The sequence below is a fragment of the Heloderma suspectum genome, chromosome 12 (assembly GCF_057233095.1).
Source record: "Heloderma suspectum isolate Gila_16-S chromosome 12, 16-S_ref, whole genome shotgun sequence".
Classification (NCBI taxonomy): Eukaryota; Metazoa; Chordata; class Lepidosauria; order Squamata; family Helodermatidae; genus Heloderma; species Heloderma suspectum.
In genome coordinates this window covers 24,709,984-24,737,711 of record NC_139469.1, presented here as the reverse complement: position 1 = coordinate 24,737,711, position 27,728 = coordinate 24,709,984, and the positions used below count along the sequence as shown (strand labels likewise).

Genomic DNA, 27,728 nt, shown 5'->3' with positions numbered 1-27,728 from the left:
GGGCGCTGTTTAGGGTGGCGAAGGTGGAAAACAGCAGATCTGACCCATAGGTCACAATCCACCAGGACGCCTCCCTGTGCTAAACATCTGAAACAAGTGGGAGCTACGCAAGAGTCTGGGGCTTGTGAGGAGGGCCTTCCTGGTGGATTTTGCTCCAGGTGAGTTCATCTTGAGCTGGGCACTCCTGGATTTTCCTCCCCAGGCACCAAAATGCCCTCTTGAGCAGCCGTGATAGCTACAAGGCACAACTTCACTCGTTTCCTGGCAGGCGTGGGCTACGATTTTTCCTCAGTGGTCACCACATTGCACCGGGGCTGTCTTGCAGCTTCTGAAATGAACAGGAAGGAAGAACAAATTAGACCCACAGCACAGGAAGAGGTGAATAGCAAAAAGTGGAAAAAAAAGACACACAAGATACGAAGCAACTCAACTGGAACGGCATCAGCAACGAAGTGAAGACAAGGAAATCCGTAGCTGTCTGCATGGCTCAGTCTTTTTACAGCTCCGCCTTTTTACAGTGCTACTTCCTTTGGACTGAGGACATCCAGAAGAGACCCAAACCTGTCTTTTCCTTATAGAAGCCGTCTGAGATCATACACCTAGACAGAAGGCAGGCTGTATTGGAAACCTCACTTTCGCCTTTTAATTCAGACCATCTAGACCAGCATAATCAAGTTACATGGAGAATCTGCTCTCAGAATCCACCGGGTTGGCTTTATAACACATCCTGGATCTGAGAAGACAGCTTTGGAGGAGAAAGAGGCGTTGCAGACTCAGCTCAACATGTGAGATCCACTATATGGAGAATCCTGGTGAGGCTGCAAGAAACAGAGTTATATGTGGAGAAGGGAGGAGGAGGAGGTACGAGGTTAATCTTGATGGTGGCTTTCTCACCTGGAAGAGATAATTTTTTTGTTTGGAAGGGGAGAAAAAAAAAAGAAACCTAAAATCCTTTGCTGGTAGGTTAACTGGAAGCAGGAGAGAACAGTAGTGCTGTACCTTTGATAGTTGCATAGAAAAGGCACAGCTTGGCATGCAGGGGGGTTAAAATGGTTGTATCTTCTGCTCCATAAGGGAGCCCTATCTTTTTTCATTGTGTATGGCCACCAGATTTGCTACCTGTGTTACAGGTCTCTAACACAGGAAGCTGCCTTGTACAGACTCGACCACTGGTCTTTCTAGTTCAGTATCCGCTATACACTGACCGGCAGCATCTCTGCAAGGTTTCAGACAGGAGCCCTTTCATTCTTGCCTTCAGGGCTTGAACCTGTGGGGACCTTCTGCTTACAAAGCACGTGCATCATTAGGTTGGGGTCCACAGGGCCCAAGTTGCAAATCTATTTCTCAGGGCCCCCGGGTCTATCCCACACCACAGTGCCTTGAGTGCAGGGGGTGATTTTCAAGGGGTTAACTCTACCTTTTCCACATGCTACAACAGCCCCCCACCCCAAATCTACCCCTGCGTGGTGAGGAAACTTAGGGGGAAAAAAACTGTTTCCATTGCTTTGGGATGATTTGGGTCAGGGTGCAAATGAATGGGGAAAAAATATTTTATTGGAGGTTATTTAGGGGAGAAATTAATTGGCTGGATTTGCTGCCTATGAAATTCAAATACATCCTAGAGATTCTGCACAAATCTGCAAATGTAGATATAAATTAGCATATGCAGGTTTTATGCAGATGTGTGTCCTGTGGGCTCAGGACCGGAATATTTTAAGTAACTAGCAACACCCCTGACTCTGCCACTGAGCTATTGTCCTTCACCTAACATTAAAATAAGTTTCCAGTCCTTATGTTTCTGAAGTGCTGAATTCAATAGGATCATAGGAAGCTGCCTTCCCAGCTTCGTATTGTCTGCTGTGACTGACTGCTGCTCTCTCAGGGTCTTCTAGTTGGAGTTGAACCTGGGACCCTTTGCATGCAAGACATACACTCTGCCATTGCACTACAGGCCAGCAGACATTTGCTGGTGGCAGACCTAAGAATGCATTTATGTATTAATACACTGTTTCATCTAGATCCTGCTGTTCTTTCGTGGAGCTCAATGGGGTTCCCAGGCTAAGTTCTCCCATCCAGGCATTGTTCAGGTGGTCCAGGTTGCATCACGTGCCTTCAGGCCCTGCCCTGCCCCTGAGACTTTCATGGGATTGGCTGGGGGATCATAAATCAATGCAAATCTACCCTCCAAACACCCTTAATATAAGCCCACCTAATATGTTTAGTTTAAACACTATTTAGGCTGCAGTCCAATGCACACTTACATGGAAGTAAGCCTCATTGACTCGTTGGGACTTACCTCTGAGTAGATATGCAAAGGGTTATACTATTAAGGGTGCAATCCTATGCATGTTTAGATAGGAAAACAGTCCTACACTTCTTAGCATTCCCCACTCAGCATGGCTGGCTGGGGAAGGATGGGAGATGTAGGACTTTTTTCTGTCTAAACATGTATAGGATTGTGCCCTAAATTTATCACATACATGTTAACAAAATTAAATCAATCTGCTCTGTGCCCATGCCCAAGTATTTATCAGTTATCTTTGTGCCTTTGCATTCATTGGCCGGAACTAGGGAGGTGAGGAGCAGGTTTGCTTCTTACTAAGCAGCTGGGTGGTTTATGCATTTCCTTTCGTCGCTGTAAGTAGTGTGAGAACTGGAGGCTTATCTTTTAAAAAACAAGAAAGAAAGTTGAAACTAAGGGATTTAGGAAATCCTGCAGTCAAGAGGAACTCAAGCTCCTACCATCTTGTCTGTGGACCTGGGATTCAGTGCAAGGTGAGTTGCTTGTTTAATTAAAAATGCAACAACTCTATACTGCCTTTAATTAAACAACTGAAAGCAGGTGTCCAAAAATACAAGATTTAAAATATGTCGGACCAATTAAAACAGTAACAACAATCGGTCCAACAAAAAATACAAGAGTAACAACACGGAGTAACCAGTCACACAAAAGTGTCCTCTAGTTGAAGAGATGTCCAGTCCAAGTCTGGTTTAAAGTCAAAGGGGTCCCTGCTCCCAACCCTTTTGGATCCGTAGGCACATTTAGGAATTTGAGAAACTGCTGTGGGCACCACCACAAAATGGCTCCCATGGAGGATGTGGCTAGTCGCATAATGGCCGCTGTGGGGGCCTGGCTAGCCAAAAGAGGTGGAGAAGAGAGAAGGAGCATAGCTAGAGGTTGGGAGGGAGGGGGAAACAGCAAGGCAAAGGGGGAGGGGGAGAGAAAGAGTGAGGCTAGAATGGGGGAGAAACAGTGAGGTAAAGCAGTGGGGGGAGGGAAATTAGGGATGTCGGAGGAATCTGGTTGTGGGGTAGAGCTTGGCGAGCTTTTGCCAGCTCCCCTCCAGTCCAACATCTGCCAGGACTCCAGTCCAACATCTGCCAGCTGGCCCGACTCGGCCCGCACCAAGTCAGACGAGCTGGTGGATTTTCTGCCTTTGCATGGCAGTGGAAGGTGGGGGTGGAAGCGTTCCCCACCACCAGCCTTCTGCGATGCTGTCGCTAGCCTTGTCCAATATGATGAGATATATTGTATCTCTATTTAAATTATAGTTATTCTTTCCAAATTTGCGCCTATACATAAACATTTGCATAGGCAAATGTTATGCAAATTGGTGCCCTCTTTCGTCCTCCTTTTTGGTGATGCATTTCATATTTTTTGGCAGTACATACACGGCCATCCTAGCCGGGAGAGGAGACATATGAACCTCTCTGGAAAATTCGTTGCAAAGCACTGTGGTCATGACAGAAAAGGGGCTTCCTATTTGCAGCGGCCACTCTGGAGATGGAAAATGAGGCAGGGTCTCACTTGTAGATCTTAACTACTGGGAGGACTCATATGGGAGGAGACATTCCTTGAGATAATCAGAACTAGGCCATATATAGCTTGAAAGGTCAAAATCAAGTCATTGCATCTAGTGTAGATGTTCCAGAGTGGTCGATATATATGTGCATGCCGATACGAACCGGTCCACCGGCAAACAGCAGCCATTTAAGAACATAAGAAGAGCCCTGCTGGATCAGACCAAGGGTCCATCTAGTCCAGCATTCTGTTCACACCGTGGCCAACCAGCTGTTGACCGGAAACCCACAAGCAGGACATGAGCGCAACAGCACCATCTCGCCCATATTCCCCAGCAACTGGTGTACGTAGGCTCACTGGCTCTGGTACTGGAGATAGCACATAGCCATCAGGACTAGTAGCCATTGACAGCCTTTTCCTCCAGGAATTTGTCCAACCCCCTTTTATGGCCAACCAAATTGGTGGCCATCACTACTTCCTGTGGTAGCGAAATCTATAGTTTAACCATGTGCTGTGTGAAGAAGTCCTTCCTTTTATCTGTCCTGAATCTCCCACCAATCAGCTTCATGTCTCCCTATCCACATTCTCCACACCATGCATAATTTTGTAGATCTCTATCAGGTCTCCCCTTACCCTCCTTTTTTCCAAGCTAAACAAGCCCAGCTGTTGTAACCTTCTCTCATAGGGGAGATGCTCTAGCCCCTTGATCATTTTAGTTCCCCTTTTCTGCACTTCCGCAGCAGCTGAAGTTTCGGAAATGTTTCTGAAACTGAAGTTTCAATGGCAGAACTCATTTCAGTCATGAATCCAGCCCAGAAGTTACCATTGCATGCATTACAGTGGCTAGGTTGTTGTAGGGATGGTGGAGAATTCCACCACGGACTCCAATGAGGCTGGATTCTAAAGAATCTGGCCCCCTGGAGTCCGTGGCGGATCGGACCACTCACCTCCGCCACCCAGCGAAGTTCGCGCCAGCCGGATCATACCTGCCACTGCCGGGTCTGGATCCATCCGCTGCCAGTCTGTGGACACAAATGGTGTCTGGCATAGCGGACGCCATTTGCGTGCCTGCCGTTGGCCGTGACAGGCTATGTAAAGATTTACGTAGCCTATCGCACAAAGAGCAGGGACGTAAATGGCATCCGCTACGCCATTTGCATCCCTGCTCTTTGCCGTGATAGGCTATGTAAAGATTTACGTAGCCTATCACAGCAAACAGCAGGGACTCAAATGGCGTCTGCTACACCGGACGCCATTTGCGTCCACAGTCCGGCAGCGGATGGATGTCCGGCAGTGGACGGACCCAGCCGGCAGCTCCGCAGACTTGCCACGGAGTGGACCCAGCCAGGGAGGATTCTGGGGGAGGGGGAATGGATCGCCTCCCCCCACCCACGGATGCCCCAAAACGGACCCAGGTAGGGAATTAGTACACCCCTAGGGTGTTGGCTTTATTGGTGTAGCTGACATGGGTGATTTGATGAAACAGACTGGCAGTTGCTGGTTGTATTGACCCCAGAGGACCTGGTCAGACCTATGGGGAGGAGAGCAGTAAAGCAGTTACTATTTGTACAGGGGTTCATAAACATATCCTCGAATCGTCCCTGTGAACGAGGGACAGTCCCAGTTTATGGGTACCTATTTCTTGGTAAACTACTATCACTATTTTTTCCAGTAAGGGAGATTTGGGGATGACTTAAAAATGTTTCAGGTTGCACTAGCTTTCCTTCCTCCATCACCACAACCTCCTCCTACTCTCTCTATAGTAAATGGTGTTTTATGTGCTTGTGCAACACTTTTCTTCAGGGTCTCTAAAGGGACTCACAGCAAAGGCCTTGTACAGAGACAATTAACATATATGATTTCAATTTCTTAAGTAAAAACAATAATAATGCACATGTAATAATTTTACATGCATAACAATATGTTGTTGTTCAGTCGTTCAGTCGTGTCCGACTCTTCGTGACCCCATGGACCATAGCACGCCAGGCCTTCCTGTCCTGCGCTCTCTCCCGGAGCGTGCTCAAGTTCATATTCATTGCATCCGTGATGCTATCTAGCTATCTCATCCTCTGCCGTCCCATTCTCCTTTTGCCTTCAGTCTTTCCCAGCATCAGGGTCTTTTCCAGGGAGTTTTCTCTTCGCATTAGGTGGCCAAAATATTGGAGCTTCAGCTTCATTATCTGTCCTTCCAATGAGCACTCAGGGTTGATTTCCTTTAGGATGGACTGATTTGACCTCCTTGCAGTCCAGGGGACTCGTAAGAGTCTTCTCCAGCACCACAGTTCGAAAGCATCAATTCTTCGGCACTCAGCCTTCCTTATAGTCCAGCTCTCACAGCCATACATTACTACTGGGAAAACCATAGCTTTGATTAGACGGACCTTTGTCGGCAAGGTGATGTCTCTGCTTCTTACTGTGCTGTCTAGGTTGGCCATAGCTTTCCTCCCAAGGAGCAAGCGTCTTTTAATTTCATGGCTACAGTCACCGTCTGCGGTGATCTTGGAGCCCAAGAAAGTAAAATCTGTCACTGCTTCCATTTCTTCCCCTTCTATATGCCAGGAAGTGATGGGGCCAGATGCCATGATCTTAGTTTTTGTAATGTTGAGTTTCAAACCAGCTTTTGCACTCTCCACTTTCACCCTCAACAAGAGGCTCTGTAGATCCTCTTCGCTTTCTGCCATTAGGATGGTATCGTCTGCGTATCTGAGGTTGTTGATAATTCTCCCGGCAATCTTAATTCCGACCTGTGATTCATCCGACCTGGTGTTTCTCATGATGTACTCTGCATATAAGTTAAATAAGCAGGGCGACAATATGCAGCCTTGTCGTACTCCTTCCCCAATTTTGAACCAATCGGTTGTTCTATGTCCGGTTCTTACTGTTGCTTCTTGACCCTCGTACAGGTTTCTCAGGAGACAGGTAAGGTGGTCTGGTACTCTCATCTCTTTAAGAATTTGCCACAGTTTATTGTGATCCACACAATCAAAGGCTTTAGCGTAGTCAATGAAGCAGAAATAGACGTTTTTCTGGAATTCTCTTGCTTTCTCCATGATCCAGCGAATGTTGGCGATTTGATCTCTAGTTCCTCTGCCTCTTCGAAACCCCGCTTGTACTTCCGGTAGTTCTTGGTTCACATGCTGCCGAAGCCTAGCTTGTATGATTTTGAGCATCACCTTGCTGGCATGTGAAATAAGCGCAATTGTGCGGTAGTTTGAACACTCTTTGGCGTTGCCCTTCTTTGGAATTGGAATGTAAACTGACCTTTTCCAGTCTTGTGGCCACTGTTGAGTGTTCCAAATTTGTTGGCATATTGAGTGCAGCACTTTAACAGCATCATCTTTTAGGATCTTAAATAGCTCAGCTGGAATACTGTCATCTCCGCTAGTTTTGTTGTTAGTAATGCTTCCTAAGGCCCACTTGACTTCACTCTCGAGGATGTCCAGCTCAAGTTCAGTGACCGCACTATCATGGCTATCAGGGACATTCCGATCTTTCCTGTATAGTTCTTCTGTGTATTCTTGCCACCTCTTCTTAATCTCATCTGCTTCTGTTAGGTCCCTGCCTGCTTTGTCCTTTATCATGCCCGTCTTTGCACAAAACGTTCCCTTGAGATCTCCGATTTTCTTGAAGAGATCTCTAGTCTTTCCCATTCTGTTGTTTTCTTCGATTTCTTTGCATTGTTCATTTAAGAGACATTGTTCTTGTCTCTCCTTGCTATTCTCTGGAACTCTGCATTCAGTTGGATATATCTTCCCCTTTCCCCCTTGCTTTTCGCTTCCCTTTTTTCCTCAGCTACTTGTAAAGCCTCATCAGACAGCCACTTGGTTTTCTTGCATTTCTTTTTCCTTGGGATGGATTGAGTTGCTGCCTCCTGAACAATGTTGGAGACCGCCATCCATAGTTCCTCAGGCACTCTGTCTATCAGGTCTAATCCCTTAAATCTATTCGTCACCTCCACTGTATTTTCATAAGGGATATGATTTCGGTCATACCTGAATGGTTTAGTGGTTTTCCCTACGTTCTTCAATTTAAGCCGAAATTTTGCAACAAGCAGCTCATGATCTGAGCCACAGTCAGCTCCAGGTCTTGTTTTTACTTGGCAAAACTCTATTAGCCTTTGTCCTGCTTCATTTTGTATACCAAGGCCATGTTTGCCCGTTATCCCGGTGATTTCTTGACTTCCTACTTTAGCATTCCAATCCCCTATGATGAAAAGGACATCTTTTTTTGGTGTTAGTTCTAGATTGTTGTAGGTCTTCATAGAACCTCAGCTTCTTCGGAATCAGTGGTTGGGGCACAAACTTGAATAACTGTGATGTTGAATGGTTTGCCTTGGATTCGTACTGAGATCATTCTATCGTTTTTAAGATTGTACCCCAGTACTGCTTTTCCCACCCTTTTGTTGTCTATGAGTGCTACTCCATTTCTTCTAAGGGATTCTTGCCCACAGTAGTAGATATGATGGTCACCTGAATTAAATTCGCCCATGCCTGTCCATTTCAGTTCGCTGATTCCCAAGATGTCGATGTTCAATCTTGCCATCTCATGTTTGACCACCTCCAGCTTACCTTGATTCATTGATCTGACATTCCAGGTTCCTAAACAATATTGTTCTTTACAGCATCGGATTTTCTTTTCACCACCAGACACATCCACAGCTGAGTGTCCTTTCGGCTTTGGCCCAGCCGCTTCACTCTTTCTGGCGCTACTTGGAAATACCCTCTGCTCTTCCCCAGTAGCATATTGGACACCTTCCGACCTGAGGGGCTCATCTTCCGGCGTCATCTCTTTTAGCCTTGTGATACGTTCCATGGGGTTTTCTTGGCAAGAATACTGGAGTGGGTTGCCATTTCCTTCTCCAGTGGACCACATTTTGTCAGAACTCTCTGCCATGACCTGTCCGTCTTGGGTGGCCCTGCACGGCATAGCTTATGGCTTCACTGAGTTACGCAAGCCCCTTCACCACAACAAGGCAGTGATCCATGAAGGGGGCATAACAATATACTTATCACCACAACAATAAAACAGAGCACAGCCCTCCCAAAGTTCAGTCTTTCAGCTTGAGTCCACAACAAAAATATAAATAAAACCTCTCTGAAGCTTGATTTTTCTGCTGGCTGAAGAAAGAAATCAGTCTCTACTCAGGTCACTCCAGCGCTGCAGCAATCTTCTCAAAGGATCATTATCCAGCAACACAGGAACAACTTTGTAAACAGCCCTTTATACAATATAAAAGAACATAAACAAACAATGAACTCATAGTGTTTGTAACAAAAATCATGACTCTTTCAAAAAAAAAAAATCAAAAGGAAAGCTCCCTGCTAACCTGTCTCAAAGGTTCAGGGTCTTACAGAGAGGGGAAAGCAAACTTCTTCCACACTGCATTTTGGTAACTGCCTAAAATGGTGGCCACTGGCCACTCCCTATCTCACTCCTTTACTGAGCATGTGCAGGAATCTTCCCACTCAGAATCCTTAAAGAAAAATATACCAGTGGGGTACATGCACCCCGCCTCCAAGTGATGAGAAGCTTCATGGGTTCAGTGCTTGGGTTCAGTTTCCTTAGATGGAGCTTACGAGAGAATTATGACGTTTCTGTGATAAAAGGTTTATTTACACATATATACAAACTGAGCATAAAATGAGGGTTCACAGCATTAACACTCCAACAGATTCCTGCTCCCCGTCGGATGTCCCATAGTGCCATAGGATTTCCCGCAGGGGGCAAAGTCAGGTCTCTGCCTCCTTTTCAGACCCAGTTGCATAACAGACTGAGCACCCTCCCTTGGCTTAGTCGCAGGAAGAAAAAGTGACTCATCTCTGCCCATCACCGATACCATCTTGGCCCATCCCAGCTCCCATTGAAACTAGAGCTGTGTGCAAATGGCCTCTTGAAATGCTCCCTATTTGTGGGCAGAGATATTGTGGGGACAATTTTACCAAATTTCTCCAGAGAGGAGAAATTCTCAACAGTTTCTCACAGGTAGGGCTCACCACTGGAAGGGATTGTAGCACAACTTCTTGCTATTTTTCCTAAGGGTTTTGGGGATTACCTATGCTGCCCATGCAAGTGACAACAGCATCAACTGTGTTGGTAAGCTTGCCCCCATTTTTCATCCTTCACAATGCAGGTGTGAGGCGGCCAGTGTTGTGCCTTGCCTTGCTCCAGGGAAGAGTGGGACTAGTGCTGAGCCAAAATCTTCCTCCAATTTCCTGAAAGTTTTCTTCCTCCATGAAAGAGGCTTCTGTTGTTCTGCCTCATTCTCAGAGCGTCTTATAATATTTGGGGGGGGGGGAGGTGTGTTTTTGAGTTTACCTAATCCCTGCGAGGCAGCCAAAGGTGCTGTGTATGTGTATGTTTTCTTTCTATTACACATCTCTCTATTGCTCTGCAGCCTCCCAGGCCGCCTGCGCTTCCTGATCTGAAAAAAGCCCTATGAGAGGAGTTACCTCATGACATCTTCCCCTGGGCTCTAATTGAAGTGTAGGAAGTTGAGAAGGCTACAGGCTGCCAGAGGGATGTTTGTACAATGAAAAACAGGACACTTATGCACACTCCTCAGCCACCTCCTGAGTAAGGTAAGCACAAGAAACCCAGCCCAACCTATGAGAATTTCTCTGAAATTTCTTCGCCGTTGAATTTCTTTTTGAAAGCAATTTCTCTTCTATCAAATAGACTGAGAATGGTAAAAAAAAATGTGGGAGACATTTTCGGGACAACACTAATTGAAACACATCATCAGAATATTACAGGCCACCCACCATCTATAGTCAGGTCTTTGAGAGGTCTTGTATTAGGCCATCACTGATAACTGTACTTAGTAAAATCTTAAGAGTCAAGAAGTACAGGAGTTGGACGGGGACCCATGTGCTCTTTTTGTCCAGCCCATAACATTCTGGATGTGTTTGATTTGTAATTATTTTACATGAACAACTGGTTTATTTGTTTATTTACACATGTAAACCCTTAGAGAGCCCCCAAGCAGGGTATACATTTCAGCATAAACAATTAGGCCATTCTTATGGCAGGTTTGCTTACAAATTTCCCCAGAACGGTGTAGGAAAGGCTATATACTGAGGAGTAAAACTCTGACTGCTGCAATGGTTCAAGTGTGTTGAGATTATGACTGGGTTCAAATTGCCACTCCGCCATAAAGTTCACTGGATAACCTTGGGCTGACCGCTCACTCTTGACCTAGCCAACCTCACAGGGTTGTTTCGAGGATAAAAGGGGAGGACCGTTTGCACAGCAATGGCCTCCTCCAGTATATTTAAAAACTGCATAGAGCAGCTAGAAAATAACCTTCTGCAATATGTAATAGGAAAGACCGGAGAGCCAGTTGGCCAGTGATCCTTCAAAAGCCAAAAGGGGTGTTAACAGAGTTGTCCCTGTTTTTGTCTGTGGGAGGATAAACCACCTGTGCTAGTCAAGATGGTTATATGGAACATCCAGGTTCAGAATACACCCGCCACTTATGCATTGTCAAAAAATGAGAATATATTTGCATAAAATTCGCATTTATATGTATAGACGCACATTTAGAAATAATTGCTAAAATGTAAGGCGATGGATGCAGGGTGATGGCAGCAGCCCCCTCTGGCCTTTCCTCCTGAGTCCCCATCCCAGCTGCTTCCCTCTTCCTGAAGTGGCACCCAGGTGGCCACTTAGAAATCACCAAACAAGAGGGCATGCATCATCAGAAAAGAGGACACCGATTTGCATTACATTAAAAGGTAAAGGTAAAGGTGTCCCCAACCAGTCATGTCTGACTCTAGGGTGTGGTGCTCATCTCCATTTCTAAGCCGAAGAGCCAGCACTGTCCGAAGACTCTTCCGTGGTCATGTGGCCGGCATGACTGAACACCGAGGTGCACGGAACGCTGTCACCTTTCCCACCGAGGCGGTACCTATTTATCTACTTGCAGTTTCTTGCTTTCGAACTGCTAGGTTGGCAGAAGCTGGGACTGAAGACGGGAGCTCGCTCCGTCACGCGGCACTCGGGTCTCGAACTGCTGACCTGCCGACCTTCCACTCTGCAGTTCAGCGTCTTAACCACTAAGCCATTACATTAGCACATGTTAATTTTATATGTATAGATGCACATTTAGAACGAATTGCTACAATTTAAGTAAAAATACTGCGCATCTCACCATAGCGGGGAAGACTGTGACCTGTGGGTCTGCCTGCTCAGTCTGCTATCCAGGAGCCGGGGCCGTTTGCTTTTAGTCTCACCCATTGGCCCTCTGGGAAATGAGGGTTTTGTGACTGCCCACGCTCACCATGGCAGCCATTTTATCAATGGGCAAGCCACCTAGGCAGCCATTTTGTGAGAGCACCCATGACACTCCCTCAAACTTCCAAATTGCCCACTGTCCCCCCAAAACAATACTGAGCTCGATGGACCAACTTGATAGAAGGCCGTTCCTAGGTTCTCAAAGGCACTGGGAAGCCATCAACAATCTTGGAAGCCTGGCCTGGCTGACATCACTCCTGGATAGTAGCCAATTGTGTCCAGCTGCTTCCAGTCAGATGAAGGGAAGGGCCAACAGAAACTGAGGCAGCGGTTGGTTGCAGCCCGTGGGCATCCTTGCCAAGGGCACAGACCATGTTCACTTTTATCAAAATCTTGTTCTGACATGGAGTTTACTACATAACCACAACAATCAGGTCTGGTTTATACATGGGAAGGGTGGCATAAGCATCCCCTTTAAAGGCAAGCACATGATGCCCGCTCCATATCACAAGCTGTGGCGTTCCTTCCTATTTCCTTTTTCTATAAGGTCTTTCCCACAGCAGGCAACACCTTCCACCACACACACAATCACGCTGCCACAGGACCTTTACCTCAGGCCCAACACCTTTACTTCTCTAGAAGTGAGGACACGCTGGCTTTTTATTCTGACATATATTATTCTCTTTGTCCCTGTTACCCTTTGGTAGCCACGAGGTGCAGGATTTTGAAAAGCAGAGGAATAGTATTTACCGAATTGAGGTGTTAAACAGTGCATCACCACTTCACTTTCCTCCTGCACATCAATAATTCAGTCACAGTAATAAGTCACTTTAAAACCTTCTGTATATCCTGTGTTACATTTATATATGTTATGAATCTGTGTGTGTGTGTGTGTGTGTGCGTGTGCCTCCCACCCACATGCACACATATATACACACACATGTGACATCACACAAGCCCTTTGTGGAAAGCGGTTCCCTCACAGAGTTCCAGCTCTTTCAAGCACGTCTGTGTAAAAGGTGGTGGTGTGTGTGTGTGTGGGGAGGCATAGTGCAAATTGGCGTTCGGCTGCTTTTCACCCACCTAGCCAGCTGCAGTTACACCCTGAACCAAAGACATGTAAAAGTTTGGTAATCGTTTCCCTGAATGAGTCATAGGAGCAAATTATATATAGAATATTTATTCATTTATGTTCATACACACACAGAGAGAGACACACACACACCCTCTCCTCAGCTAAAAAGGCTCCCAGATCAGCTTGCAAATCATTCAAATGAGACAGTCCCTTCCCACGGGGTTACAATCTAAAAAGACGTGACACACAAGGAAAAAGGGATGGGGAGGGAAAAGGAAAAGGAAAAAACAGTCAAGTAGTCCTTCATCAGGGCTGGTGAAATGGCCACTTTCTCCCTTTCATCTCCCTGTACAGCCTGCTGGAATGGAATATAAAAACACCAAACTATGCATGGCACTTGGGGGAGTGGCATAAACAAACAAACAAAAACAACCCTGGTCCCTGGTCTTGAGAAGCTTACAGGCTCAACCTTCCCCAATGTGATGCCCTCCAGACCACAAGCCATTATGACCAATGGTCATGGATGATGGAAGTTGTAGGTCAACATCTCTGGAGGGCACCTCCTTCAGCTTCAGCCTACCTGTAGACCTCAGTCTGCCTTCTACTGAAGGACACAGAAACCACGTAGCCCCTTCACAGAGGCCTTGAAGTCCAAATAGTTCTTTGTGGGGAAACCATTTCTGTCAGCCTTCCAAAATAGCAGGGATTCGCCCTTTGTCCGAAGTTTCAGGAAGCAGCTGTAGCACCCTATAGGTTTAGTCCACATAGCCTGGCCACTTACATCCAAAGCAGGGCTTTAAAAATGTAGCAAGCAGCAATGCCTTTTGCTGTTTTTTACCCTCGTGTAAGTGCAAGGCCCCTGATCCGGATTGGGATCCTCACGTGGTGGGTAGGGTGCTTTAACCCTTCCCCCGCAGTCCCCATACAGATCAGTGCCAAATAGTGATCTGTTTGTGTGTGCACCAAAGTGAAAAAGAATGAAAGATGTAAAGGAAGGGTGTGGAACCTCAGGCCTGTGAGCCAAATCTGGCCCTCCAAAGGTCCTGATCCAGTCCTCTGAGGTTCCCCAGATGGTCATGTGCCCTTCCCCTGGCCTCACTCCCTTTCCCCTGATCACAGATTGTTCAGTGGTTTCCCGGCTTTTACATGTTTTTTGAAAGGTCAAAAAGCCTCTTCTAAGGTTTAGTTACTGGCGGTAAGTGCTTTAAGCTGAAATAGGCTGGGATTTGGGGTGTTTTTGGTATTTTGGTCCCACCCCTTTTGCTGTTGGCCCCTCCCACCACTGGAATGTGGCCCCCAATGTGGCCACCCCAATTTCTCCAAAATGGAGTTTGGCTTTTGGGCTGCAAGAGTTTCAACATCCCTGATGTAAAGTGAGGTCTGCTTTGACCCTGACGCATCGCCAAAACAGAGGAGATGCATCACCAAAAATAAAGAGTGCAAAAGAGGACACAGATTTGCATATATTTTGCATATGATAACTTATATTGTACGTTCAAATTCATAAATTACTGTAACGTAAACAGAAATGCAATACATCTCACCACAGTGGGGCAAACTGTGACCAGGTGACCAGTATTTATTTATTCATTCATTTATTCTATTTATTACATTTATATCCTGCCTTTTTTCCTTCTCAAGGAACCCAAGGCGGATTGGGTTCCTTAGTGCCTGCTGCTCAGTCTGCCGTCCAGGTGCTGCCTGTTTCGCTGGTTATTTAGGGACGGACATCAGTAAATGGGAGAGAATTGTAAACCCTTTCCCAACCACCATTTCCCCCCGGCAACTGCTCTCCTCAATACACTGAGGTGTGGTGGTTAGAGTATTGGACTGGGACACAGGAGACCCGGGCTCTAGTCCCCACTCAGCCATGAAGCTCACTGGGTGACTTTGGGCCAGTCGCTGACTCTCAGCCTAATCTGCCTCACAGGGCTGTTGTCAGGATAAACTGGAGAGGAGGAGGATTCAGCGTACGCTGCCTTGGGCTCCTTGAAGGAAAGGCGGGGTAGAAGTGTAACAAATCTACACTTTCTCGCAACTGGGCGCTAAGACCAGAAATAAGGCTGGCTGGGGGACTGAGAAGGTTAATGGGACCTTCGCGCTAGGCCTCTGCGCCACATGGTGCAGTTGATGTGATAATAAAAGATAATCTCAGGCAAACACAGCCAGCAACTTTTAACTATTTTGCACAAAGATTCAGTTACGTTTCCAAGCCAATGATATTGATGTGGTGTGTTTTTTTTTAAATGAGGAGAGATTGATTATTTAGTTAGGAGATTTCTCACTGAGATGCCTCGAACTGCACAATCTTCTCTCATTTTGCAAACCAATCACGCTCGAAGGAAATATTTAGAAGGGGTGGCACACTGCCTTTGCCAGGAAATTCAGCCGACGCAAGCACAATACGTTTTAGGCCATAAATGTCTGGATGTACGTACATCCTTGCTGGACGGCTGGGGTACCAACTTGGGCCTGAACACCTGTTCATCCATCACATGGCCCATGCAGTGACAGAAATGGTGCATCTGGGTTGGCCGCAGCTTGCAGGTTGTAAAATGTTCCTATAAGCTGAGACTGGGCATGCATGCATGCATGCATTTATTTACTTACCTACCTACTTACTTACATACATACATACATATATATATACACACACACACACACTAGTCAGCAACTAGACATCCATAGGATAGGTCAGTTCCCAGAGAACCGACCCTCACCTCCTCCTGCACCGCCTCATAGGCAGAGCAGATTTGTCCCACACTCCGCACTCATAATAGCAGTGCGGAGTGGCGAAAATGGGGTGTTCCCGGGGGCGGGGCGGGGAAGTCGGAAATGCTGGTATGACGCATCCTTTGTGTTGTCCAGCTGCCGCTTCCCACACTCCAAGGTCCCGCAGCTAGACAGCCGAAATCAGCTGTCTAGTCAGAAAAGCTGGGCTGGGGGAGCGAGGAGGAGAGCTGCTCCTCACCACTCCCCCGCTAGGGTCGGAGGCAACTGTCAATCTTGATAGGGTTGCTCCCTTAGGGTGCAATCCTATGCAGGTTTAGACAGAAAAAAAATGGGCATGGCTGAGGGCCTACAGAAATTATGTTAATAATTGCAGCTTGCAGTCATGTTAGGATTTTTTTTAATTAAAAAAATTAATCCAAGTTGCACCCACTCCCACTGCTACCCTGATTCCACTGGACCATAGCATGTAGGAAAGGGAGCTTTAACTCTCCCCTCCATTACCCTGGTAAAAAACACCCTGTGCCCTGTAGTTAGACTTAGGGGGGGAAAGGTCCCACTGGCTCAACTGGGAGCATTTCCTTTTGATTTTAAATGCGTGCATGTGTGTTTGTGGTGGGGTGTGATTTTCTTCTGTATTATGGCTGGGGAGGGAAGGGTTAAACTGCCCCTCTCTGCCACAGCAGCCCTGATGGAAGTCTCTGGGGGCACACCTAGGATTTTTTTTTTAACCTGATATATCTGCAAACCGCACTATTCACATAGTGACCTGGTTCACACAAGACAAGCCAGAGTACAAGTTGAGCATGGGTTGAGCATGGATTGTCATTGAATCATGGGTTGTTGTGTTGTGTGAACCCAGCCACACTAACAAACCATGATTTGTTAACCACGAACAACCCACGAAGAGAACCGATGGTTTGTTGTCGAGTTGTGAACTGTGGGTTGTTTGTGGTTAACAAACCATGGTTTGTTAGCATGGCTGGGTTCACACAACACAGCCACCCATGATACAACGACAACCCATACTCTACCCCCACTCAACCTGTACTCTGGCTTGTCATTGGGTATGAACCCAGTCAGTATGAACTTAATCTCTGGAAGACATGGAAAGGGGTCATTGGACCGACATTGATACTTATGGCAAGAGGCAGGGAAAGAATGAGAGGGGTGGGAATTGATGTGAAGGGGTGAATGGGCAAAGAGTCAGAGATTGCTGCTGATGGTACTGGAAGCAGCTGAGAGAGATACAGTTGAACATTCAAGCCAATGACTGTTTTCTGTCTCTCTTTCCATCACCCACAACCACCCATCAGCTTCCTTTCTTCTCCATCAGAACCATGGATAAAGGCTAGTCCAGGTATACCCCCCCCATGCAACGTGTACAGAACAGTGAAGTGAAAGGTGCCCACAAAGGGAGAACAGTGGAAACTGCTCTTCATCCACAGCCTGCAATCAATAAAGTGTTCCAAGTGATGATCACAGCAAACTTCTGATGGATGGTGAGTGTACAAGTGGTCCTTCTACATGACATACTTGGTCTGTAACCCCCTGCTTCTGAACACCAAAGGCCCCCTGTTATCACCTCTAGACAATGCTGGGAATTTAGGAAAGTAATTTTGGATTTGAATCCTCTCCTCTGAAGTGTTTGCAGCTCATCCTGGTTTTGTGGAATCTGAAGACTGCATGAACTCCCTTTCTCCTTTAACAAAGACCTAATACAATTGTCCTCTACTGTAATTCTTATGAGCCCCTTCAGTTCACAGTCATGGGAGAGGGGTGTGAATACTGGGCCGGGGGGGGGGGGCAAAATGTCTATGTAAGGTCCTTGCCTCTCTTGCCAATTTCTCTTCCTCCTTTCCTTTCTTTCTTTGAAGAGCCGATGGTGCAAAAGCATATGGAGACTCTTCAAACCTGGTGCGGTGCTAGCACAGAATTTGTGCCCTTGGAAAGGCTGACCGATCTCCTTCTGGTGGAAGGGCTGACCGATCTTCAGCAGAAACAACATGATTTTGTGCAGATTGAAACCACCAAGGGCATGAGGAATGCCTCCAAGAAGATCCCCTTGGAGAAGCTGTTCCTGCCTCTGTCCAAATTCAGCATCCCGCCCAGAATCTCAGTGACCATTGGAGTTGCTGGCATCGGCAAGAGCACTTTAGTAAAGCTCTTTGTCCATACTTGGGCGAAGGGAGAGATTGGCAAAGATTTTATGTTTGTGTTGCCGCTCACCTTCCGGGAACTGAACACTTATGACAGACTCTCCGCCGAGAGGCTAATCCGGCTGGCGTTCCCACACTTAGCTGAACTGAGCTTTCTCTCCATGGGCACAGCCAGAACATTGCTGATTCTCGATGGTCTGGATGAATTTAAGACTCTGTTAGATTTTTCCAACACAGTTGTTTGCACAGACTTCCGAAAGGAGATCCAAGTGGACAACTTGATCACCAACATCATCCGAGGAAACCTGTTACAAGAGGTTTCCGTTTGGATCACCTCTCGGCCTACAGCAACCAGCCAGATCCCAGGCGGTCTGGTGGACCGGATGACCGAAATACAGGGTTTTGGAGATGCGGAGATCAAAGACTATTTAGAGCACATGTTCGCTGAGAACCAAAACTTAGCTGATTGTGTGATGGATCATCTCAAGGTCAACAGATCTTTGTATATAATGTGCACCGTGCCAGCATTTTGCTGGATCTGTGGGTCCGCAATGGGCTACTTTCTAAAGAGCACTGACCACTCTCCAGAAATGTCAGCTGTTCCTAAGACTTTGTCAGAAATCTATTCCTACTACTTTAAAATGGTCCTGTGTAGTGACTGGCAAGGAAAGCCGAAGGAAGTCCTCAGGATAGAACAGCTGGTGAATAACTGCAAGAAGATGATGAGTTGTTTAGGCCGACTGGCGTTCTACAGCCTGATCAAGAGGAAGTACATGTTTCACGAACAGGACATGAAAGCCTACAGTGTAGACCTCTGTTCTCTTCAAATCAGCTTGTGCAGTAGACTCTTGCTTAAGGAAGAGACATCCTTTTCCACCATTTACTATTTCCCCCACTTAACGTTTCAGGAATTTTTGGCAGCCACCTATTATTATACCACGGCAAAGCGAGCCCTTTTTGATCTCTTTGTTGAGAGTGGTATGTCTTGGCCAAAGCTGGGCTTCATCAACCACTTTAAAAATGCTGTCCAGAGATCCCTCCAGTCTGAGGATGGACACCTAGATGTCTTTGTGCGCTTCCTGTCTGGCCTCCTCTCCCCACAGGTGAACAAAGCCCTGGCCGATTGGTTCTTGGTGAGGGATGAACACCACAGCTACCGGACTCATGTGGTTAGCCTCCTCCAGAATCTTTTGGGTGTGGACCAGGCTGTCTCCTGCAGGACTGTCAACCTCATGCGGTGCTTGCATGAGATTCACCACATGGAGGCTGCCACCAACATTGAGGAGGCCATGAAAAATGAGACCCTGACTGGGATGTTGACACCAGCCAATTGCTCTGCACTGGCTTATCTCCTGCAGACCTCAGAGGTTTGTGCAGAAGAGGCAAATCTCTGCAACTGCCTCACCTATCATGCCTTCCAAAGCCTTCTTTCTCAGCTCCTCTACTGCAGTAATCTCAGGTAGGTCACGTTCAAGGCTTAACTTAGACCAGGATTCACCAGACCTGTTGTCCATGTTGGGACTTAGCCATGAGTGCAGGAGCAGTAGCAAAGAAGCAGTGGAGGCTGGTGACTCCTATGTTGGGGTGTGTGTGTGTGTGAATCTGCCCCGGGTTTCAGTCAAAACCAGTCTGAACTCTAAAGGAGCTATCCAAGGCGCCAAATCTATTTTGGGGACAGGGTTCAGCACCTTGGATAGCTCCTTAGAGTTCTGACTGAACCCCAGAAGCGGATTTACTGCCCAACTGACATCGGAGCTACCAGCCTCCACTCAAAGAAAAGAGTGCCTTTCAGGACGTGCAGAGTGTATTCCCCCTCCACCACCACTGAATAATCTTGATCTAGCTATACTATTGGAATTAGGGAAATGGATTTCAAAACTGGAAGGCAGTGGAACTCCCTGCCACAGATGTCATGATGACTGTTAGCGACTTAGATAGCTTTAAGAGGAAATTTAAATAAATATTTCGTGGAGGAGGGAGGGTGTCTCACATGGCTAGTAGACGTATCTAGCTGGAACCTCCAAGTTCAGAGGCAGTTTCTGGAGAGCAATTGAGAAGGGCACGCTATTGCCGTCATGCTCTACTTATGTGTTTCCTGGAAGCCTGTGATTGGCTACTGTGGGGAAAAGGTTGTTTGTTTATTATAGGTATTTTTATACCACCCTTTAATCATATTCCCAGGATGGTTAACAAGAAAAAATTTAAAAAAATAAAAGGTCAATAAAACCAAAGCATAATAAACTAAAAAGACACATAGGTCACAACAGCAGCGTAAAACAGCTAACAAGATTTACATGGTATCTAAAAACATGGGAAAATAAGAAGGTCTCTGCTTGGTGCAGAAAAGACCCTAAGGTAGGTGCCAGATTAATCTGTCTTTGGAGGGGGTTCTGTTATGGATTTGGCCTTTGCTGAGTGTTTTCCAACCATAGTCCCAGTATAGAAGAAGAAGCCTTTGGCTGCCTGTTAACTACCCATAGCTGATTAATATACTTTGAATAAAGCGTACACCAAAAATTGTTTAGGTGGATTCAATTTTCGTTTTCTACTACCAAGAATTAGTAAGGGAAACATCTTTTGATCCATTTTTAATTTTTTATTAGAAATATACTTGTAATATCACATTAAAATATAACGTGCATAAAATAACATTTCTTGTTGTTAAACAGAGCTTTGCTAATGATGCTTAGATCTTAATAGCTTAACAGGAACTAGAATTTCCTAAACATGTCTTAGGAATAGCTTAAAAAGGAGAGATCTCAAGTACTAAGTTCCCCATTCAGTACTGAATAGGCTATTAGCTGACAGGTACACAAAAGCTCTGTGTATCAAGGTTTTTTTTTATGTGTGTACCTTACATAATATTTTTTGTCCCTTAATTGATAAGCAAAATCTTTACGTATGCTTTTGACCTCGAATAATACAGTCTCACACCTGTTCATCACTCTAGCCTTGTAGCCCAAGTGATAGGGCTTTAACTCAGCATTTTCTCTTTGGCTACCACCCAGGTCGTCTTGACAACTGTTTTTATGCCAGTTACGCAGAATTTATTGTGAAGCTGCTTGTGCCTTTGTATGTCTTCCCTTCAATACAATTACTACTTCTTTATTTATTTACATTTTCAAATTCTTAATTATTTATCGTTAACATTTGGCATTTGCATTTCATAATAACACATCCTATATTGTTTCATGAGAGGAGGGCTAGCATTTTCTCAGTTGTCTTCCTGGCAAGTCCAATAAAGCAAAATCAGCTATTTCCTAAAAATTCTGGACAGTTCCACAACTGGGGTGCCACTATTGAGAAGGCCATGTCTCTCTGGTAGCCACCTCTCTGGTAGCCACTACAGGGCACTGGAGATCTTAATGTACAGGTAGGTACCTGTGGAGACAGGCAGACGTTCAGGTACCCTGGTCCTAAGCCATGAAAGGCTATGAAGCCAGTGCTTGGAACATAAGCATAATATGATCATAATGCCCACTCCTGTCTGGTCCTCTAGTTGCCCCCTTCTGCACTAATTGCAGTTTCTGAACAATCTTCAAAGGGAGCCCCATGTACAGCTTATTACAGTTGCCTAACCCGGAGGTTACTAGAGCATGGATAACTGAAGGCCAGGCTCTCTCTGGCTAGGGAGGACTTCACCTGGAGTTATCACCCTAAGCTGGTAAAAGCCACGGAAGCAATTTGTACACTTCCAGGGACAAAGGTGGATCAGGTAATACCACCAGGCTAATTCCATTTCAGAGAAGCTCTCAGGGGCCGCATTCCCATGGTGGGTGGGGCCAGAGCCATAATGGGCAGGGCCAAAACACCAGCATGTTTTAGTTTAAAGCACTTACTAGCAGTAACTAAGAGTTGAGAGAGGCACTGCAAACTTTTGGAATGGTCAGAGGGGGACCACACAAAAGCCGGGAAACACCAAATGATTGGTGATTGGGGGAAAGGGGGTGGGGCCGGGGGAAAGGGGCATGGCCATCTGGGGAAGCCCAGGGGGCCAGAGCTGGCCCCCAGCCCTGAGGTTCTGCACCCCTGCTTTAGGAGAAGTGCTGTCTCATCTAGGATAGGATCCACAGCACTCCTTTGGGCAGACCGACCACTGGCCTAAGTCGCCTGCTTGCAGTCAGCTTCAGTTTTGTGGCCCTCATCCTGTCCACTGCTGTGCCAGATGCTGTTTTAGCAATGCTTCACCTGAATGGGATGAAAAGGAGAGATAGAGCTGGATGTCCACATACCGATGACATCTCACTCCACATCTCCAGTTGAACTACACGGGCCTTTGGCCTGATCTGGAAGAGCTCTTCTTAGGTGGTGCACTGGCATGTTTTCTCAAAATTGTTTTTGGGATTAGAAGTGGGGCAGTGGTGGCGGGGAGGAAACTGGTTATCAAAGTAGTTCTCCCTCTAAAATGAGGTTTCTTGCTGGGTTACTTGTGGACAGGCCCAGGGCCAACTCCAGACATTTTTTTCACTGCCTGAGGAAAAGAACAAGATGACACCCTGTCCCATTCCATGTACAAAAGCCGACTGAATTGGCAGTTGAACCTTCCTTCGAAAATGGCCATGGAATACCATCGTCCGCCACACCTGGAAGTAGTAGGCTAGCTTAGGGGGCCCAGGGTAGGTCGCTTGGCTCACAGCTCTCTCCTCCAATAACTTGCTGCCACCTGCCAACATCTGCTGCCTGAGGTGACCGCTTCACCCTGTGTAATGGTAGGGCCAGCCCTGGCCAGGCCAGCGGAGGCTTCTTGGCTTACCTGAGACCAAGGTGGCGCTGTCTTGAAACAAAAAATGAACAAAAAGGGTGATGCGATAACAGTGTGTGTGTGTGTGTGTGAGAGAGAGAGAGAGAGAGAGAGAGAGAGAGAGAGAGAGAGATCTCCCTCTGCTCCTACCTGTCCTAACGTCTATTGTCTACCACTGCTATGCTTAACTGTTTCTTGGCCTACATTCCGATAAGCTACCCACATTTTCCTTCACCTTATATTAACTAAGAATGCTTTATTCTCTCTCCCCCTCCCTTATTTGATTCAGGCTGGACTACAACCAGTTTAAAGACAATGCTATGGACCTGCTGGGCAGCGTGCTGAGTGGAAAGGATTGTCAGATTCAGAAAATCAGGTGAGGCATAGTGGCCGGGTGTACCGCACTTAGTTTTTCAGGAATTGTCCAGGTTGCTGGCTTGTTACCGAATAAGCATGGCTACTTTGCCAGCCAATTCTACCCAGGTTGGCAGCTGGCACAATGAGGCTCAACTTGCTTGTGAATCAGATCTCGTAATCTGGTTAGGATTGGAATGTGCTGCCAAAACAAGGACACCGTCCATCTCTCCAGTGTTTTGTCTCATCCAAAGAAGGCTGTCTGGGTTCCCCTTATGACCAGCCCCCTGCCCCCGAGCAACTCCTTAAGGATCTCCTGCCTCCTTAAGAGTCCCGCCTTCCTTCTTTTCAACTCCCCCTTCCCAATAACATGGGGTTTAGGCTGTAGGCGTGGCGTGACGGGCACTCTAGACAGAGCGTTTAACCACAACAGTTTACTGGTGAATTAAAGCAAACAAACCACAACTAAAGGTATTTTACACAGTAGAGCTGAGTGATACAAAAGGCATTAAGAGTTAAAAGTTAAAAGAGTTAAAAGAATAAAAGTTGTAAAACGCAAGTTCCTTTAACCCTAGCTGTAGTTAGACTTCTCCAGGCTGCTTCTTCCTTCTCTTCAGGCCCTGGTCTCCACGAGTCTGCTCTTTCTGACTCTCTCTTTTTATACCCTCCTCCCCCAAAACCAAAAATACTGCTTCACACCTGAAGAAATGAAACTTAACTGGGGAAATGAAACTGGAACTTAACCAGGGAAATGAAACTACTTTTCTCAGGCTTACCCCCGCCCAGCAAAACACTCCAGGTCTCTCGGCCTGACCTTTTTCCTTTTCTTGCTTCTGTAGGCCTCAAATCTTTACAGAGGTGTTATGTGCTCTCCACTTCACCATGCTGACTTGGGAATGCTGGGAGTTGTAGGACTTTTTCTGTCTAAACGTGCATAGGATTGTGCCCTTAACCATTTCCCTGCCCCCCCTCCCTGTACAGCTTGGCAGAAAACCAGATTGGAAACAAAGGTGCTAAAGCACTTGCCAGATCCCTGATGGTAAACAGGAGCCTGATGGCGCTGGAGTAAGTATCTTACAAGTCTACCTTTATTTATTTCCTTAAAATATTTTTAACCCACCTTTCAGGGCACACTGCCCTCACAAGGCAGCTTATAATATTATAAAAACATGAACATGCACATTGTAGTTGCATACAAACAGCAGCAGCAGCTAATGATTTTTATGCACCTAATGCAGACTGGAATAAATGTGTCTTCAGGATCTTTTGAAGAAGCCAGCCATGATGAGACCATAAGTATCTCCCTGGGGAGGGAGTTCCAAAGGTGTGGGGCCACTGCTTAGAAAGCCCTGTCCCTAGGACCCCAGTCTAATCGCTCTTGTTGGTGGGCCAAAATAGTCCCCCCTGGGCAGGCTCGTACAGGTGTAGGCAGTCTTTCTGATTACATGGTCCCAAATCATTTAGGGCTTTAAAGGCCAAAACCAGCACCTTGAATTGAGCCAGGAAACTAACAGGCAACCAATGTCAGCGATACACCTTTAGGCCACCCTGTGTAAAGTTTTTGGTGTTTACGGTGTACTGTGCTAGGGATCAGCAACTGGCAGCCAGTGTGCTGAACCTGGCTGCCCCGATTCATGTCATTTCCCCCCTCGGGCAGGTTGCAGCCTGGAGCAAGCACCTGCCACTGCTGCCCCGCATCTCTTTTTTCTGGCGGTGGCGGCTGTGCTGACACTGCCCACCCTTCCACCCAATCCGCTTGGCGGCCAGCTAACCCATCTTACTTTTCTGTGGGCACACATTTGGAGAGCACCAGGTTGGGGGAGACCAGTTTAACAGCAACCCAGAGGTAAGAGATGTGCATACAAGCAGCAGTTCCTACGTCTATGGGACTTTCATTTGCTGATGAAACTTTTGTCAGCCTTAGATTTCAATCACAATAGTTCAGTGAGCAGAGCTGGGGGTGGGGGTGGTGTTGACCCATAAAGCCCTACACCAGCCTTCCCCAACCTGGTGCTCTCCAGATGTTATGGACTACAACTCCCAGCAGTTGGCCATGCTGGTGGGGCTGATGGGAGTTGACACTGAACACATTTGGAGAACACCAGGTTGGGGGAGGCTGGTTTAATGCGTCTTGTGGGAGTGTTCGCCAGAAGGCCTTTCTGCATGCTCCGTTCCCCCTGCTCTGAACTTATGCTCAATTCTGGGCGTCTACAAGCTTTATTCAGGTTCCTGGCTCTTATTGGCAGGCTGTCCCCTTTTGAAGAGCGTTTGAATTACGGGGAACAATCAGCTGCTGATGAAAGAATTCTCCTGACTGCAACAATAATGGGAGGCTCATTATAGCCCACTTCTTGCTGAGCCATAAACTTCCATATATCTACCTACCTACCTATCTACCTACCTACCCAGGCAGCCAAGGGGCTCTGAATATCAAGATGCTGGCTAGCCTGCTGCTCCTGCTCTCCCCGCTGGACCTGCTGCTGAAAATAATTTCAGAATGGCCATATGCAAGCAGGAAATGCCTCCACTTGAAATTGATAAGACAAGACTATGGCCTGGTTTGCATGTAACGACAACCCAGAGTATGGGTTGTTGCTGAATCGTGGGCTGTTGTTGAATCATGGTTTGTCATTATGTGCAAACCCTACACTATGGTTTAACTATGGGTTGTTAACCATGAATAACCTAAGGTTCACAACCCAACAACAAACCATGGGTTCTCTTCCTGGGTTGTATTGTTGTTGTTCAGTCATTCAGTCATGTCCGACTCTTCGTGACCCCATGGACCATAGCATGCCAGGCCTTCCTGTCCTGCGCTCTCTCCCGGACTGTGCTCAAGTCCATATTCATTGCATCGGTGATGCTATCTAGCCATCTCATCCTCTGTCGTCCCCTTCTCCTTTTGCCTTCAATCTTTCCCAGCATCAGGGTCTTTTCCAGCAAGTTTTCTCTTCGCATTAGGTGGCCAAAATATTTGAGCTTCAGCTTCAGTATCTGTCCTTCCAATGAGCACTCAGGGTTGATTTCCTTTAGGATGGACTGATTTGACCTCCTTGCAGTCCAGGGGACTCATAAGAGTCTTCTCCAGCACCACAGTTCGAAAGCATCGATTCTTCGGCGCTCAGCCTTCCTTATAGTCCAGCTCTCACAGCCATACGTTGCTACTGGGAAAACCATAGCTTTGATTATACAAACCTTTGTGGGCAAGGTGATGTCTCTGCTTCTTACTATGCTGTCTAGGTTTGCCATAGCTTTCCTCCCAAGGAGCAAGCATCTTTTAATTTCATGGCTACAGTCACCGTCTGTGGTGATCTTGGAGCCCAAGAAAGTAAAATCTGTCACTGCTTCCATTTCTTCTCCTTCCATATGCCAGGAAGTGATGGGGCCAGATGCCATGATCTTAGTTTTTGTAATGCTGAGTTTCAAACCAGCTTTTGCACTCTCCACTTTCACCCTCAACAAGAGGCTCTTTAGATCCTCTACGCTTTCTGCCATTAGGGTGGTATCGTCTGCATATCTGAGGTTGTTGATAATTCTCCTGGCAATCTTAATTCCCCTGTGATTCATTCAACCCGGCGTTTCTCATGATGTACTGTGCATATAAGCTAAATAAGCAGGGTGACAATATGCAGCCTTGTCGTACTCCTTTCCCAATTTTGAACCAATGGGTTGTTCCATGTCTGGTTCTTACTGTTGCTTCTTGACCCTCATACAGGTTTCTCAGGAGACACGTAAGGTGGTCTAGAACTCCCACCTCTTTCAGAATTTGCCACAGTTTGTTGTGATCCACACAATCAAAGGTTTTAGTGTAGTCAGTGAAGCAGAAATAGATGTTTTTCTGGAATTCTTTTGCTTTCTCCATGATCCAGCGAATGTTGGCGATTTGATCTCTAGTTCCTCTGCCTCTTCGAAACCCAGCTTGTACGTCCGGTAGTTCTCAGTTCACATACTGCTGAAGCCCAGGTTGTAGGATTTTGAGCATCACCTTGCTGGCATGTGAAATAAGCACAATTGTACGGTAGTTTGAACACTCTTTGGCGTTGCCCTTCTTTGGAATTGGAATGTAAACTGACCTTTTCCAGTCTTGTGGCCATTGCTGAGTGTTCCAAATGTGTTGGCATATTGAGTGCAGCACTTTAACAGCTTCATCTTTTAGCATTTTAAATAGCTGAGCTGGAATATTGTCATCTCCGCTAGCTTTTTTGTTAGTAATGCTTCCTAAGGCCCACTTGACTTCACTCTCTAGGATGTACGGCTCAAGTTCAGTGACCGCATTATCATGGTTATCAGGGACATTCAGACCTTTCCTGTATAGTTCTTCTGTGTATTCTTTCCACCTCTTCTTAATCTCATCTGCTTCTGTTAGGTCCCTGCCTTCTTTGTCCTTTATCATGCCCGTTTTTGCACAAAATGCTGCCTCCTGAACAATGTTACGGACCGCCATCCAAAGTTCCTTAGGCACTCTGTCTATCAGGTCTAATCCCTGAAATCTATTCCTCACCGCCACTGTATATTCATAAGGGATATGATTGAGGTCATACCTGAATGGTTTAGTGGTTTTCCTTACATTCTTCAATTTAAGACGAAATTTTGCGATAAGAAGCTCATGATTTGAGCCACAGTCAGCTCCAGGTC

The 27,728-nt window shown here is 46.5% G+C and overlaps 1 protein-coding gene across 2 annotated transcripts in view; it reads left to right on the top strand.

Moving 5' to 3' along the window:
• The first annotated feature begins 412 nt into the window (after positions 1-412).
• The window catches only part of NLRC3 (NLR family CARD domain containing 3), a 52,038-nt gene continuing 24,722 nt past the window's right edge, over positions 413-27,728 (top strand). The window contains exons 1-6 of one of the 2 annotated variants that reach the window (XM_084818803.1): positions 413-812; positions 10,197-10,380; positions 17,176-17,341; positions 17,717-19,457; positions 23,029-23,115; positions 24,075-24,158. In XM_084818803.1, the coding sequence (XP_084674929.1) occupies positions 17,335-17,341; positions 17,717-19,457; positions 23,029-23,115; positions 24,075-24,158 (1,919 nt within the window). In that variant the 5' untranslated portion in view covers positions 413-812; positions 10,197-10,380; positions 17,176-17,334. Of the gene's footprint in view, positions 813-10,196; positions 10,381-17,155; positions 17,342-17,716; positions 19,458-23,028; positions 23,116-24,074; positions 24,159-27,728 lie in introns of those variants that run through there. The other variant, XM_084818804.1, reaches the window with a different exon arrangement.